The 15,019-nt window shown below is 39.4% G+C and overlaps 1 protein-coding gene across 1 annotated transcript; it reads right to left on the bottom strand.

The window, feature by feature from the left end:
• Positions 1-382: 382 nt before the first annotated feature.
• Positions 383-14,624, bottom strand: LOC118799493. Its single transcript, XM_036559413.1, has 3 exons — positions 14,502-14,624; positions 4,971-5,126; positions 383-2,979 (listed from the first exon to the last, which is right to left on the bottom strand). Exons 2-3 carry the CDS (start codon positions 5,116-5,118, stop codon positions 1,769-1,771), a joined length of 1,359 nt encoding a protein of 452 aa, XP_036415306.1. The 5' UTR covers positions 5,119-5,126; positions 14,502-14,624; the 3' UTR covers positions 383-1,768.
• Between the last annotated feature and the right edge of the window lie 395 nt (positions 14,625-15,019).

Raw genomic sequence — 15,019 nt, 5'->3', positions numbered from 1 at the left:
CCTTCAGCATGTGTTAATTTCCTCGCTACCAGTTTGCTTATCTTTAGATGAGGAACCCATACAAGTCAAATGGCCACTGGGTTATAGCCTTTCAGTCATAAACTGACAGGCGCTAAAAGCAAACACCAATTTGATGTCCTCTTTTATTTTCCGCTATCTATAAAATACCCAGAACTAATTGTGTTTGCTTTTATAAACTGCCATCTGTGATCAGCCACTACGTGGTGGTTAATTATCATTCCCTTTCTTTTTTTTTACGCTGCTAAAACCATAAACATAACAATCCTTTGTGTTGGTTCTGGCAGTTGCCGTGCTCACTTCTCACTTTCAAGCATCAAAGAAAAAACAAGTCATTTAAAGCAGACAAGGATGACCAGTCTGATTGTTACCACACACTTTGAAAAGGCTTACATTATTTATTTCACTGTACAGGTCACATGATTTAGCAGTAAGCTACTATAAACAGTCTCTGGCAAAAACTACTTGTACACAGCATAATAAATTCATCTTAGAAAAACAGTAAAGTTGTCTGCCTAAAAGGAGTTTATGGCTTGCAGTGCTTGCTCTTGTGTGTTTGACCTTTCCTTGCTCAGGATTTCACCGCCTGCTTTAGTAATAGCCGCGATTTTATGAGCACACTCTTAAGTAACACTCCAAAGCACACATTTTAACACCATTTAGGAGCTCCTTGAGTGCAGTGGTGCGAAATATCAGAAACATCAGAAATAATTGGGTAATTTCTGGGTCATTTGTACAGATGTATATTAGGAAATTTATACAGTTTATACAGTTTTTGTATGTAAACTCTGTAAATGTTGCAAAAAATACACCAATTTAATTGGTACGTTTTGGTTGGAAACAAAAGGATAACATTCTTGAAACAGCCAACAGAAAATGATCCAATCAGGATTTTTCTCTCTGTCATATCTAGGCAGATACAAGCAAGCCAGCTCCACCATTGGTTAGGACTTCAGGAGCTGAACTGAAAGCCTAATGCATCAGATTAACCACCAACATAATTAGAAACTGAGAGTGGATACAACCAACCCAACCAACCCGGTATAAATAAAAATAATGCATGGCCCTGATGCATGACCACAGCTTAATAAAGCATGATCTCGTTCCCATATCTTACTAAGTAGTGGCCACGACTTAATTATCTCATTCCCACATCTTATTAGGTTATGGCCACGCCGTATTACCGCAGTATTAATGACAAGGCCACGCATTACGATATCATTCCCACATGTTAATGTAAGGTGTGGAAACGAGATAATTAAGTCATGGCCACGAGTTAGTAAGGTGTGGGAGCAAGATCCTGCCTTGTTAAGCTGTGGTCATGCATTAGAGCCATGCATCTCATTCCCACACTTTATTAAGTTGTGGCTATGCATTAGGATCTCGTTTCCACGCCTTACTAAGTCGTGGCCACGCATTGTTTTTATTTATACTGGTTGCCACCAGCAGGGCTCTGTAGTTTGTGACTTAAAACGTTGCTCTTGGTCTCCTGGAAGTCCCAGATACATCACTGGGTGTGAGTCTGACCACAAACAGAGGTCAGAAATTAAAAAGAGCAGCAGCTTTACGCTGGCGTGTCTGTTCAACTAAAACCTGGAATGTCTTTTACAAACATCAAATGTCTCCTATTACTAGAATTCCATAAGGATGTTTCCATAAAAGATTCCTCAGTGTGGCACAGCGATCCTAATTATTCTCACACTTTTCACGCTGCTCAAAGTCCCGTGGGAACGCGGACGCTGCTAAGTTCTTATTTACTGTGGGTAGGGATTAGCAGATGTTTTACAGCGTACGCAGCTAGTGTGTCCAGGTTGCTGACAAGCAGTATGTTGGTGCTGAGAACTGTAGGAAAAACACAGACCAGCAGACCACACACCAGTCCTGTCATTAGGTCTCCTCTGAGGCAGGGACTTTCCCTCTGAGGCTCCAAAAGCCGCCTCTCGTGGGGGTGCAGGGTCTGTCCCATGCGTCTGGCTACCGTGGTGCCCTTTAGGGAAAGTTCAGTCTGTGGCAGTGAGACAAGCAGCGTGCTCTTGCTTTGTAATTTACAGCTGTCAGCCAAACCTCTTTGGCCAGACAATGGCACCGGGTTGCCGTGAGACCATTGCCGTCCATTGTATCCAAACTGTGAGCTCTGAGCGGCGCAGCTGTTGGCTTTTTTCCTCAAGTCAACACTGGCATTGTGGATTGGGGTCCTCTCTAGCGTTTTCATTTGCCAGAGGGCTGCAGTATTCCTTTTTTCTTTTCTGTTTACGCTACTTCTTTGTACTTTAACCCATTTGCAAAGAGTTCTTAAATGTAAACTAGAAGTAGCATCTCTTTCTCTGGATATGTGGAGCTGATTTGTTTGGGAAATCAGCAAAGGGAGCTGGGCTAGCTTTGCCAGGAGCAAGCCTGAGATTCCGGTCAAGCCCAGCAGGAGCAATATGGCACCGAGAAACCAGAACAGTTGACCTCTAATTGGCGAAGAGGTGGTCAACAGACAGGGCAGGCAGGCCGAGAGAGAACCGCCCCTGTCCAGGCACTCTCTGACCACTGGCTGATCCTGCCTCCAACTGGATTCTGCGTAGGTTCCACTCATGCCCCACAGTAGAAGACAGCCAAGGAAGCCCACAGCTTTCAAGAATTTCAGGAATACGCCTCTGTTCTCTCCCTCCTCTACGTTCTGCAGAGTTTCTGTCTCCCACACTTCTCCATCTCTATCCATCAGCAGCACCGTTGGACCCAACTCACTTTCTCTGGTCTCTTTTGAGCTCTCTTCACAGGTATTTGGTGTTGCTGCTACTTTTTGAGGCCACAGGAGACGGACGAGCACTTCCACGGCTACTAACAGTGGAGTCAGCATCAGGACCGCCCCGTAGGTGTTGCCGAGGAACAACATGAAGCGAAGCGCGATGGCGTCGGAAGATGGATGAAAGGATATTGGTCTGGGGGCAGCACACCAGAGGTAAGCCAGGAACACTAGAGGAAAATGAATGGAAGACGTTGAACAGATGCACTGATGTAGAGATGGATGAAGACAGAGATGAGGGGCGTGTGATTACTGCTGCCTTTATGTGCTATTGGAGTTGTAAATACAGGTTTCTGACCTACATTTTTTAAAAATAAAGGTGCCAAAAGGTTCTTTGGAGCAAAAGGAGGACCACTTTTGGTTTCCTAAAGCGTCTTTCAGTGGTTGGTGAAGTGAAGAACCTTTTTAGTTTAAACTTAGTTTATGTTTAAAGGCCCTTCACATATTGTAAAGTTTCCATACAAGTTTTTGAGTATTAAAGTTGTACATTTAAATCCCTTCAATAATAACAAGCGGAAACTTTTATACCACAGAAGAACAACGTTTGGTTCCCTAAAGAATCTTTTAGTTTTTGGTGAGTTAAAGAACCTTTTTAAAGTCTACATATTGTAAAGTTTTCATACCAGTTTTCAAGTGGTAAGTTGCACATAAACATTCCTTTCCGTCATAGGACCTCTTTTGATTCCCTAAAGAACCTTCCGGTAGACGGCTCTTTAAAAAGACCTTTTTTGTGAAATGAGTGTAAAGAACGTTTTTAAATTTCAAACATAAATTTAAACATAAAACATAATATATAAAGCTTTTATATAGGCTCCAGCTCCCACCATGACCCAGAAGGATAGGCGGCTTAGGAGATGTGTGTGTGTGTATGTGTGTGTAAAGGTTTCATACCAATCAATTTTAGTTAATGGAACTCAAAGTCTTGGTAGTGCTTCTGAACCGCTGTTTACAGCCATAGAAGTTTTCAGCTCAGCTTGCTTGGAGGAGCACACTAACTGCCAATTCTGTTATATCAGTTAATGCCTAGGCTGGTTCGCCCCGTCCCAACAATCGCAAGAAGTGTGCTGCTTTTAGGCAGGTCTTTCCATATTATTCTGTGGTGTGGGGTGTGTGTAATCCAATCACACCTGGGAACTACTCACAGTCCAGTCGTGGCTACTCCAGTTTAGAACTGTTAATATTAAACGTGTTCAATTTTAACAAATCAAAATAAAATCATGTGAGGGGAAAAGCAGTTCTGTTATGTGGAAAGCTGTGCTGTCATGCACAAAAGATCAATGAGGTTTGAGCTGAATGGAAAGCTAAATTTACATTTATGGCATTTGGCAGACGCAACTTACAATTTGATCATTTTACACAGGTAGGTGAAGGTAGTGTTAGGAGTCTTGCCCAAGGACTCTTATTGGTATAGTGGAGGGTCCTTGCTCGAGCGGTGGACTGAACCCCAGTCTACAGTGTGGAAGGCAGAGGTGTTACCCACTACACTATAACAACCACCAAAAACAAACAACCCCCAACCACCACTAAAAAGTATATATCACATGTACATTATACAGTATGTTTTCTTTTGCTTTTGCACATAACTAGCACAGTAGTTTGTGCCTTCTTGTCATCTGCAAGGTTTGTTTTGATCTAAAGTTATATTTGTTCATGAGAAATTCTGCAAAATATCAGGTTCTGAGAGACAGGACTGTTAATCGGGACTGGTAAGCATAATCTGAAAGAGTGTGATATTTTGTTCCAGGAAAAACTTGTACTACTGGGGGGGCTGTGATGACTGAAGGATGACTAAACAATATGTCGTTATGAGTCCATTACATTTCTGACATTAATATTTCAAAAATCCTGTATTGTGGCCCAGCATAACAAACCCTGGGTTGGCAGGCTGAGTGATGGGGAGATGGCCATCCCACCCACTAAAGAGAGCAAGGTCATATACTCCCAACTGGACCCCCCAGCTATGGATGGCTGTGACATCACTGGGAATCAAACTGACAGTCTCACAGTGATGAGGACAACATTTAGATGGCGGCACCTTATTTGTAACAGTGTAGTTGACTATAGCAAACAACTACAAAGCACTTCAAAGCTTCACGTGTGTAAAAGAGAACCATACGAAGAACATGTGAAGGCAGCCTTCGATCCCTAGATATCTGCTTACCAGTGATGGAGAGGTCTGTGAAGAGTAAGAGGCAACTGCAGCAGAGGCTGACGGAGGACATGGAGTCTTTGAATGCAGGAAGGTAGAGAAGACTGCACAGCAGTTTGCATCCACACAGACTGATTGTGGCCTCCAGAACACCATCCATCTCTATACCTGATCAGAGACACACAGTAGAGGCAGTTTATTTTAAAGACAGCATATATTATACATAATGACATCATAAATACTCCGGCAGTGTAAGATGTTTTACATGTAGTTGTCGAGAAGGACTAATGCTCTTAAAGAGATAATATATGCGAGGCATGACCTTCAGCAATCCAAGAACCAACCTCATTGGTACTTGATGCTGCTGACTTAATTAAGGTGGGAATTTTGCAAAAAAATTAATAATACAATTTTTTGTTTACCTTAAATGTAGACAATCAGTCAAGACATACCTTATTTGCTTCTCACAGACACCTCTTTTAATGCTCTACTTGCACTATCTGGAACATTGTTGCCAATACTGTGTTTACACTGTGTTTACACTGTTTTCACTACCTCATTAACTGTTTTCACAACCTCATTAACTGTTTTCACAACCTCATTAACTGTTTTCACTACCTCATTATCTGTTTTACTACCTCAGTAACTGCTGTGTATATGTATGTTATCTGACGTAACTTACAGATCACATCATGTTAAATATGTCTGCACCTTATTCCACTACCTCATGTCCAGAAATCTGTGCTGTGTCCGTGCTACACTGTCCGGTCTGTTTACTGTGTCTAATGTCTGTTTAATTTATCGTATTTATTGTATTGTTTCTAACTTAATTTTTGTTTGCACTCTGTCTGCACGTTCGCACTTCGTAATTTTGTAATTTTGTACTTTTGTACTTTTTGTTCCTTGTTGCACCGTGTTGTTCCTGGAGGAACGTAATTTCGCTCCACTGTGTATTTGTACATAGTCCTCAAACTAACCTCTTAAATTCCCAGACTTATTGTGTCCTAAAGCTTTCTACTGAATAACTAGCTCAGCTAAAGAATACGCAGTTATTTTTCAAGATAAACATGTATGTAATAGAGTTTTGGAAGCCTCACTTCAAAATCAACAAAACTATACATTAAAAATATGTTTACTTCATTGTTAACACAGACTGGTCACGTACTGCTGTCCCAGATTGAGGAGTAGCAGTTTGCAGAGGCAGTTGCCCTGGTGATTCTGTGTTTGTTGCCCAGTCAGTTCACAGAATTGCAGTGAATAGTGAAGTAGTTATCAAGTGAAGCACTTTAAACACAGCAGTGTTGTTTGTCTACTACGGTATTTCAGTAAGAGGTTTTGCCCTACAGTGTTTTTCCCTGTTATGAGCCACTGCCATTTAACCGAGGCTCTGCTTTCTTGCCTTGCGAGTCACCGCTGTCACAAAGTTGTGGTTATTTGGTCTGGTCTGTTGTGGTGGCACATCATGCAGAGGTTAGTCGATACACGTTTAATGATACTTTATAAGAAAAACGTTGTGCCTTGTCTATTACACAAGTATATAATAGCACCAGGCCGGTACACAAACATTTTGGGGGGCAAGGGCTCAAGGGCACATAATGTATTTACAGTATATTGCAAGCACTCTTATCGAAAGAGATACTGTAAGCAAATTTCAGATAAAAACAAATGTACTGTTGAAAGTGTTTCCAAAGGCAGCAAAGAGCACAAATGTTAGTACCTATGCAGGGGTTTGAACCCCAGTTGCCAGCATGCATAGCTGTCATGTTACTCACTGCACTATATAATGTTTTGTTGTAACTCTTTTAAGAGCTCCACAGAAGTTCGTATAAATCCCTGCTTTTATAATAAAGAAAACTTAGGCCTGATCACATTTCACCCCTCGCCCCTAGCACTTAGCTCTTAGCCCTCCGTTTTAGACGTTTACGTCTGGGGGTGGGGTGTCCCGATTCTTGTTGAGATAGAGGGGTAGGGGGAAGTGTTAGGGCTACATGGCCCTCCAAACGGAGGTTTTTCAGAGGCAACACTCCAAACTGAGTGCTATGAGAAAAAAAACTGACAAGATGGCTGTGCGAGCCACCAAAGAAACCCACAGATGTGAGTATTTTCTCCTTTAAAAATTACAATATCCACTGTGTTGTCTTAGTTTAATGTTGTTTCAGTGTATTGTGGTCCTTTTTGTTCATAACAAGCATAAAAATTGCTAATAGTGTCTCAGTAACTAGTTAGCTAATTTTCCTGTTTCACCTTAAATTGTGCAGGAGCTACATTCTGTCGCCACAGACATCAGAACTGCTGCTCCATTTAAGGTGGAACAGGAAAATTAGACCAAGAAGCTGGCGAATAGCTGACTTCAGCTTCATATCACCGAAGAATTAGGGGTGGGTGATAATAAATAATTGCCCCCCCCCCCTTTAAAGTCATATGATTCCCTAAATGTAACTAAAGCCCAGCAGTGAGGTGCTGAACTTTACCCTCCTCTGATATCACTGCAGACTGACAGGGTCGCCTACAGAGCAGCGCTAGTAGCTGTTAATGAAGTAATGCTCTTTTTATTTGAGGGTCCCATTTCATAGGGAAGATTTCAACCAACTACCCCTTATAACTCAGTTTGAAGGGCCAAGATGACACTCGAAAACAAGGGGTAGTGGTAAAAATTAGAAATGGAATTGGGCCTTGGTGTAGAAAGTTATCAGCACCCCTTATTGCTGACATTATGTTTGGTTGTTGTTCAGCATTACGGAAGGTGATGCTGTCTTAAAGGGATTATCAGTGTTTTATTGGTGGGATTTCCAGCATTGTGGTGATGTATGACATGTCAGAGTTACTGTGGAGAACCATAAGCAGGCGGTACCTCACCAGAGTAAATGAACAAAAAAAATAAAAATATATAAAAGAAAAAAGTATTTCATTTTATAATAAAACTAATTAAAATCAAAAGCAGTCCCACAGATTGCACAAATATTACATCACTTTGTCTTAATTAGGTATTACTTTTACAATTATTGCAAATGATTACATCATACTTAAGTTAATGAGCCAAACAGCTCCATTATGACAGCTTTTAACTGGTTTTATATTAGTCCCAACAAAGAGAACATTAAAGCACTTTTTCTCTCATTTTACAGATTCTTTAGTTTCTTAACTAAAGAAACTTTAGTTTCTTAAATAAGGATTGTTGCAAAATATTCTTTGTGACTGAAACCAAAAATTTGAAACAAAAATGGTTGGTAAATAAATACCACCATTAAAAGGCAACTCCACTGATTTTTTAAAGTCATTCAGGGTAGTTTGACATAAAATTCACTGTTGTATACCATGAACAATAACTTAGTCAGAACTGTTCACAGTGATGGTGATAAGAACCAGGCACACAAAATAGTTGCAAATACATCGACTTATGCCTGATGCATTGTTTTATGATTATTTTCATACAAAGTTTTGGCCTAAAATATAGTTTTTCAAGATAAATTCATGGCAGAGAGGTACATACTGGGTGTTGTAAGGAAAAATAGTCCCCAAAGAAAATGTATTTGCTTAGATGTTTCACTATTTTACCATTATCAGCATAACATACAAAAACTCTTTTAGACAGTTAATAAAATGGTTATAATTGTGTTAGACATTGTGACTCCTGGTTCCTGTCACTGCCACTGTGAAGAAACCTGAGTCAGTAAGTTTCTATACACTGAACCATTCATACCAAACCACTCTGAATGACTGTGAATGATGTTTACATCTTGATCACTGAATTATGAAAACATTTTGAATAGTCGGTGAAATCCCTTTTCATATGCCTGCCAAATAACTGTAATACATTCAGAAGTAGCATAACTAGCCAAATTGCCATGCTAAAAGGTCCAAGATACATTTTCTAAAGGCAGTAATCAGAATACAGTTACATTTTACATTTTTAGGAGAATAGAATAATAGATAATAGATGTCTATTATATAGATTCTATAATAATAGAATACTTACCCACTTAATTTAAAAAATATATACCAACTTAAAAAAACAAAATTGATTGTTTTTTAACCATTTTAAAATCAGTGCATAGTGTGTAAAGACATACATGCTATGCACTGAAAAAACAAAGACATCTAAAGTAGACTTCTTTACAAACACTGAAATTTCTGCTAAAGCCTGAGTCGACTGATAAATCAATGTGATGATCAGTTATTGATCTCAGTGTTACTGAGCTCTGCTAAAGCCTGAGTGGACTGATAAATCACTGTGATCAGTTATTAATCTCAGTGTTACTGAGCTCTGCTAAAGCCTGAGTAGACTGATAAATCAATGTGGTGATCAGTTATTAATCTCAGTGTTACTGAGCTCTGCTAAAGCCTGAGTGGACTGATAAATCAATGTGATGATCAGTTGTTAATCTCAGTGTTTCTGAGCTCTGCTAAAGCCTGAGTGGACTGATAAATCAATGTGGTGATCAGTTATTAATCTCAGTGTTACTGAGCTCTGCTAAAGCCTGAGTAGACTGATAAATCAATGTGGTGATCAGTTATTAATCTCAGTGTTACTGAGCTCTGCTAAAGCCTGAGTGGACTGATAAATCAATGTGATGATCAGTTATTAATCTCAGTGTTACTGAGCTCTGCTAAAGCCAGAGTAAATCAATGTGATCAGTAACAAAATGCGGAGTGTATTTAACAGTGTTATGTTTATTTTTACCAGTAATACCTCATAAAAAAGACCCCTTTTTTGTTACCATACCTGAACATGTCTGATAACTACGAAGGAATCAGCCACATTTCTCATATTTGTTCACATGAAGAGCAGCAGACGGAGACTGAGGGAGGATTCGGCCTCAGTTCACTCAGAAAGATTGCTCTATGTCCAAGTTAGGCCAGTAGCACAAATTCAAATGAGAAAGAAGTGCAGTGCCAGCAAAAGCAAGTCTGCAGTGCTTTATTGGCTTCAGAGTGTTCAGAGTGACAAACAGGCTGTGTGTTATGACCCTTTTGGGCTCCAAGGCCCAGAAGAGAATTAATTATTAATGGAAGGATCGATTCTGAATGTTTCGCTGCTGAGTGACTAACATAGATAAAAGTGACTATTGGGTCCGAATTACTCTGCATATTGCATATTACATATTGCTTGAACTGTGCTACTTAACACTGACACAAAGGCAGATTCTGTTCAGCGATATAACAGTGTCATATTACTGTTGCTGTTAACTATCATGACAGATATCATTCTGTCTGATGTCATGGCGGCTAACCAGAGCACACAGCAACAATTAGCATGTGACATGAGCTCCCTGTTAGAAAGAACAGCATAAAGCAGCATGGCTGGTCACCAGCAAAAACAGCATATGTTATGTTTTAGGATGCTGGTCAGCAGCAATGGAAGTTAATATGCTGGTCAGCAGGAAAAACAGCTTATCATCATTGTTCAAAGATAAAGCAGTATCTCCAAAATGGTGAGTTTACATGAGAGGGCAAAAATGTTCTATATCTTCAATGTAACTTAATGTAAAGAGATTTTTTTCCAAGCAATTTTAGAGCATTTCTCTCAGTTTATTCGTCATGGGCTTTTCACACAATGTGCTGTGCTCAAAAAAAGTAAAAAATTGAAAAAAAAAAAAAACGAGATACATTTTTCTTTGGAAAGTGATGATGTGTTTTGGATCCTTGTTTGCTGGTCAACCAGCAAAACCAGCTTCTGTGCTGTTTTTCAGCAGGGCTATCATGACATGGCAACTAAGTCTTGTCATGTTTCTGCTTGTAATTGCATAGTTTTGTGTTTCATGTCTCCATGTCTGTCTCTATTGTTTTGTGTTTTGAAAATGTGTAAGCTTCTCTGAGTCTTTGAAAAGTGCTATAAAAGTATTAATATTATTATTGTTATCATCCATCATGACAGTTTCCAGTAATGGTAACATAAGACTCATTTTACTAGGGCTGCAACAAATATTCAATACTATTTGATAAATTAGTTAAATATAAGATACAAAAGAAAGAAGCCAATAACTGATATTTATACACATTTTTATGAAAGCTTGCCTGCTGTAGTGCATCGGTTTTAATCAGTCTAATGGGAAACAAAATGTATCAAGCTAAATGGTAGCAACCAGAAATATAATCTGACTGCATGTAAGCAAACACATCAATTTGTGATTAGCCTTTTTTCATGTCAGTAAAACAGCCCTTTCCTGCATCTCAGCAGTTGTCAGAAGCAGGGTTGGGTTGTAATGGAAGTCCTGGGAATATGTACTGTATACAGAAATTAGGTATCTACTTGTAACGAGTAAAGACACTCTAAAGTAGACTACTTTACAAACACTAAAGTTTCTGCTAAAGCCTGAGTGGACTGATAAATCAATGTGATGATCAGTTATTAATCTCAGTGTTACTGAGCTCTGCTAAAGCCTGAGTAGACTGATAAATCAATGTGATCAGTTATTAATCTCAGTGTTACTGAGCTCTGCTAAAGCCTGAGTAGACTGATAAATCAATGTGATCAGTTATTAATCTCAGTGTTACTGAGCTCTGCTAAAGCCTGAGTAGATTTCTGTGGCGATTTCTCAGGTAAGGCTGCTTTTTTCCCCTGTAATCTGTTTCTTTTTTTAAAGTTGCTCTGACCATTGAAGAACAGGGTAACAAAGTATGCAGAGAAACAGACGGTCTACAGTCTGTAATTGTAGAATGAAAAAGTGTGCCTATATAGTAAGCGGAGCTGATAAAATGGACAATGAGTGTAGAAACAAGGAGCAGGTTTTAATGCTATGGCTGATTGCTGCATGACCTGTTAACGACAGGGTTATGTCAATGTTATGTAGCAGGGTTCAGGTAAAGTGTTACATAAATAATTTTCTAGCAAATTAGTGTGTCATTTTGTTTTCCCCATTTAGTGGTGATCTATAAGATTATTTGAACGCAGCCAGGTAGGATGACAAATTCACGACTGGATTTATCTGGAGAACTTGATTTAAACCCTTTGCCTTCCATGTGACTGTTTTAAGTGCACTTATGATATTGTAAAGGCAGAAAAAGCAACGCAATATGGCTGACATAATGCTGGATTGCATTCATTTAAAAGAGATGTTGAAGTGGTGAAAATAAAACAAAGAACAGTGAGTCAGTCAAAAAGTAATAAAGGCCAACTCCCTTGGCTGATTTTCCAAACAAATCAGGTTCATACACCCTGAGAAAAAAAGGTGGTGCTTCTAGTTTACATTTGAAAACACTTTGCAAATACACAGAGTACACAGAAGTAGCAAAATGAAACAGGTTAAGAGCTGAGAGGGTTAAGAGTTGTAAATGTTCTGTAGCTGTGACATTATCATCAAATATTGCCCACCCACTTCATGTGTGAAGGCTATCAAGTGGATGAGTAGCAGGAGATTAAGTGGCTGTCAGAGTATTAATACTCACAATGTTCTATTATGTACCATGTTTGCATTGCATGACTTACACAATTTGCATAGCCATAATCTTATATAGCCTGAGGTGGCAGTTTTCTAGTATTGGTATGTAGATCTGTTTGTGCTTGTAGTATTGCATAATGTACAATACTGTGATTTAGAAGAACACGATGTGCCAATCAGTTTTTCATGCAACAGCTCAGTTTATTGAATTGTTTGTTGAAATTGTTGAAAATGTTTACTTGATTTAAGTGTGCCAACCTTGTCTTTTAGTTTGCTTACTTCTGGCAATAACTATGTCAGTGTAATATATTTATGGAAATTATTCACAGTAAAAGTTTGGGCACTTGGGTCCAATTACATGTTTTATTCATTTTGAGGTGAAAAAAAAAGTTAACATATCCTCTACAGAGAACACACGTCTGCACATTTCAATGCACTTTTACTGTTTATTTGCTGAATTTAACATAAAATGTAAAATGACCCTCACAAAAGTTGTGGCACATTTTATATTTGATGTCTTATTTTGTTTCCAACATGTTCAACTTAGTAAATAATTAAATTTTGTGCACTTAAATTTGCAAAAAAAGCCATATTGAAGTTTGTTCCCTGTTGAGAATTTGTTAACTTATTTTCTATTAGAAAATCAGTTGAATGAAATTTGACTGGGGGTGTTTGAATTTTTTCACTCGACTCTACATTTTTCAATCAAGGGAATCCAGTGCATTGTGAAAAGGGTTAAAGCCTCAGTCAACATGGTTTCAAATGTTTACATTTTTGTTTTAATAGTAAAGACATGCTGCAGAAAAGGTGTTTACAGGTGTTATATTCAAGAAATTTATGTATGATAATACAACTTACTAATAGATAAATGCTCCAAAAATTCTAATCTGCTGCCTGCTTGAAACTATGTGGGCATGTCAGAACGCAAAATGACTGACAGTGGCAAATCCTAGGCAATGTGAACAACCAAGTTTCAGTTGCAGTGGTTGGCAAAACCACCAATCAGTGTGGTCCAACTCCACGTTTGAGTTGAACTGCAGGTCATTATTACGACTACAGCTACTATAAAACTAATATGTAAGGTATATAGTTGAGAGTGAGGAAGGTGAGTGTGGACCCTTTTGAAGCAGGCAGCCCACAGTGTGGCCTGCCAAAGTTGGTCCGTTTGATTTGGCCCATTAGGAAACCCTAGTTACCCCAATCCCTGACCCCATGAAAGAGAAAACAGTTTTATTGTATTCTTCTTCATTTGTAAACTGTTTTGTCTCTTTGGCCCAACACAGACATTGCACTTTGCCCTCCCTAGACAAAACGTCTGGTCACCCCTGATTACACAAATTGAAATGTTTTGGAAAATGTATCTTGAAATTTGAGAAAATGTGGCCTTCCAAACACTTTCATGGCCATTGAGTTCTAATCAATATCTTATAATCTTAACTCTTAGGAACTAGGTCAACGTAATCTATGACTTATTAACTAATCCTCATAACAGCGCAGTAAGACACTGAGTGCAAAACACCAGCATTGTTGACACAGATGGTCCTGTTTGAATCTGCAAAGAGATTCAGTGCAGTCCATGCAGTGATCTACTGACCGTTGCACCTGTCTTCCAGACGGTTAGCACTCATAGTCAAAAGTGACCACTCTGCAGAAAGACTGTTGCACACTCTGAATAGCAAAAATGCCTCATAAGTGTACATTTTCCTTGAGTCATTGGTGAGTATACTGGTACACAGTAACTTAGTAACTGACAAAATAACCCTGTTAACAGGAAGAGCAATTTGGTCATTTAAGGCACATTTGCCAGCACAAATTAGCAAATTACTCTGAGAATGAGCAAAATAAAGAGGAACTAGGGTCATAATGACCCAGCTTTGGCACCATTGGTTAAGATAGGCCTATATAATCCTCACGATAGAAGGATTTTTGAAGTCAGAGTACATTTAGATTGAATCACAATGAAAGCTGTAATTACAGGGTCCAAGCACAGGTTGAGTCACTGGCTCTAATGGAGCTCCAGCAGGCCCGCTCTACCTGCAGTTATGCATGGCTGGAGGTTTTGGATGGCATGAAGCTTCTGACCCACAGCCCACGAACGAAGTGAGAGAGCTGACTCACAACTTTAAAAAAAGAAACAGATTACAGGGGAAAAAAGCAGCCTTACCTGAGAAATCCACAGAAGTCACCTTCACAATGTGAGCAGACAACGGCTCATCCCTGTGCGTGTGTTCCCTTAGCCCTCCCCATGTGGGACGTGTCTATACAGGCCGCCCCCCCAGCGCCTTACCTGAGCTCCTGAGCTCTGAGTGAGCACGTGGCTAAGGCAAGGGTGTGTCTGTGTTTGCCTAGTTGATACACAAAAACTGGTTCAACTGCTTCTAGTGGGGGGGGCAATTTTGTCCTGCTGTCTTCAGCACTAATGCTTGTGGGCTGTTAAAGCTGCAATTTAACTGAGATTGCAGGTTGTATAATTCAGATTCGACTGCTTGTTTGACACTGAGCCATTAGCATCAGTGTACATCTTATAACTGGGTGGTTTACAATGTTTAAACTCCTCAATTTCAAGCCATTCAGTTAGTGTGGAGCAAAAGAATAGTCTGAATGTTTGGAAATACTGCCATCTTCTGTTGAGATGTGAACATTAGAGATAATAAAGGCCTGAGTTTGTCCTGTATAGAAGCT

This window comes from Colossoma macropomum, unplaced genomic scaffold (genome assembly GCF_904425465.1).
Source record: "Colossoma macropomum unplaced genomic scaffold, Colossoma_macropomum, whole genome shotgun sequence".
Taxonomy (NCBI): domain Eukaryota; kingdom Metazoa; phylum Chordata; class Actinopteri; order Characiformes; family Serrasalmidae; genus Colossoma; species Colossoma macropomum.
This window is presented reverse-complemented; position numbering and strand designations above follow the sequence as displayed.

Excerpts from the sequence above, each read along its gene's own strand:
- LOC118799493 (XM_036559413.1), bottom strand. The coding sequence starts at position 5,118 with ATGGATGGTGTTCTGGAGGCCACAATCAGTCTGTGTGGATGCAAACTG. Across the intron at positions 2,980-4,970 it reads CACAGACCTCTCCATCACTG|TGTTCCTGGCTTACCTCTGG; the intron begins GTAAGCAGATAT and ends ATTTTCCTCTAG.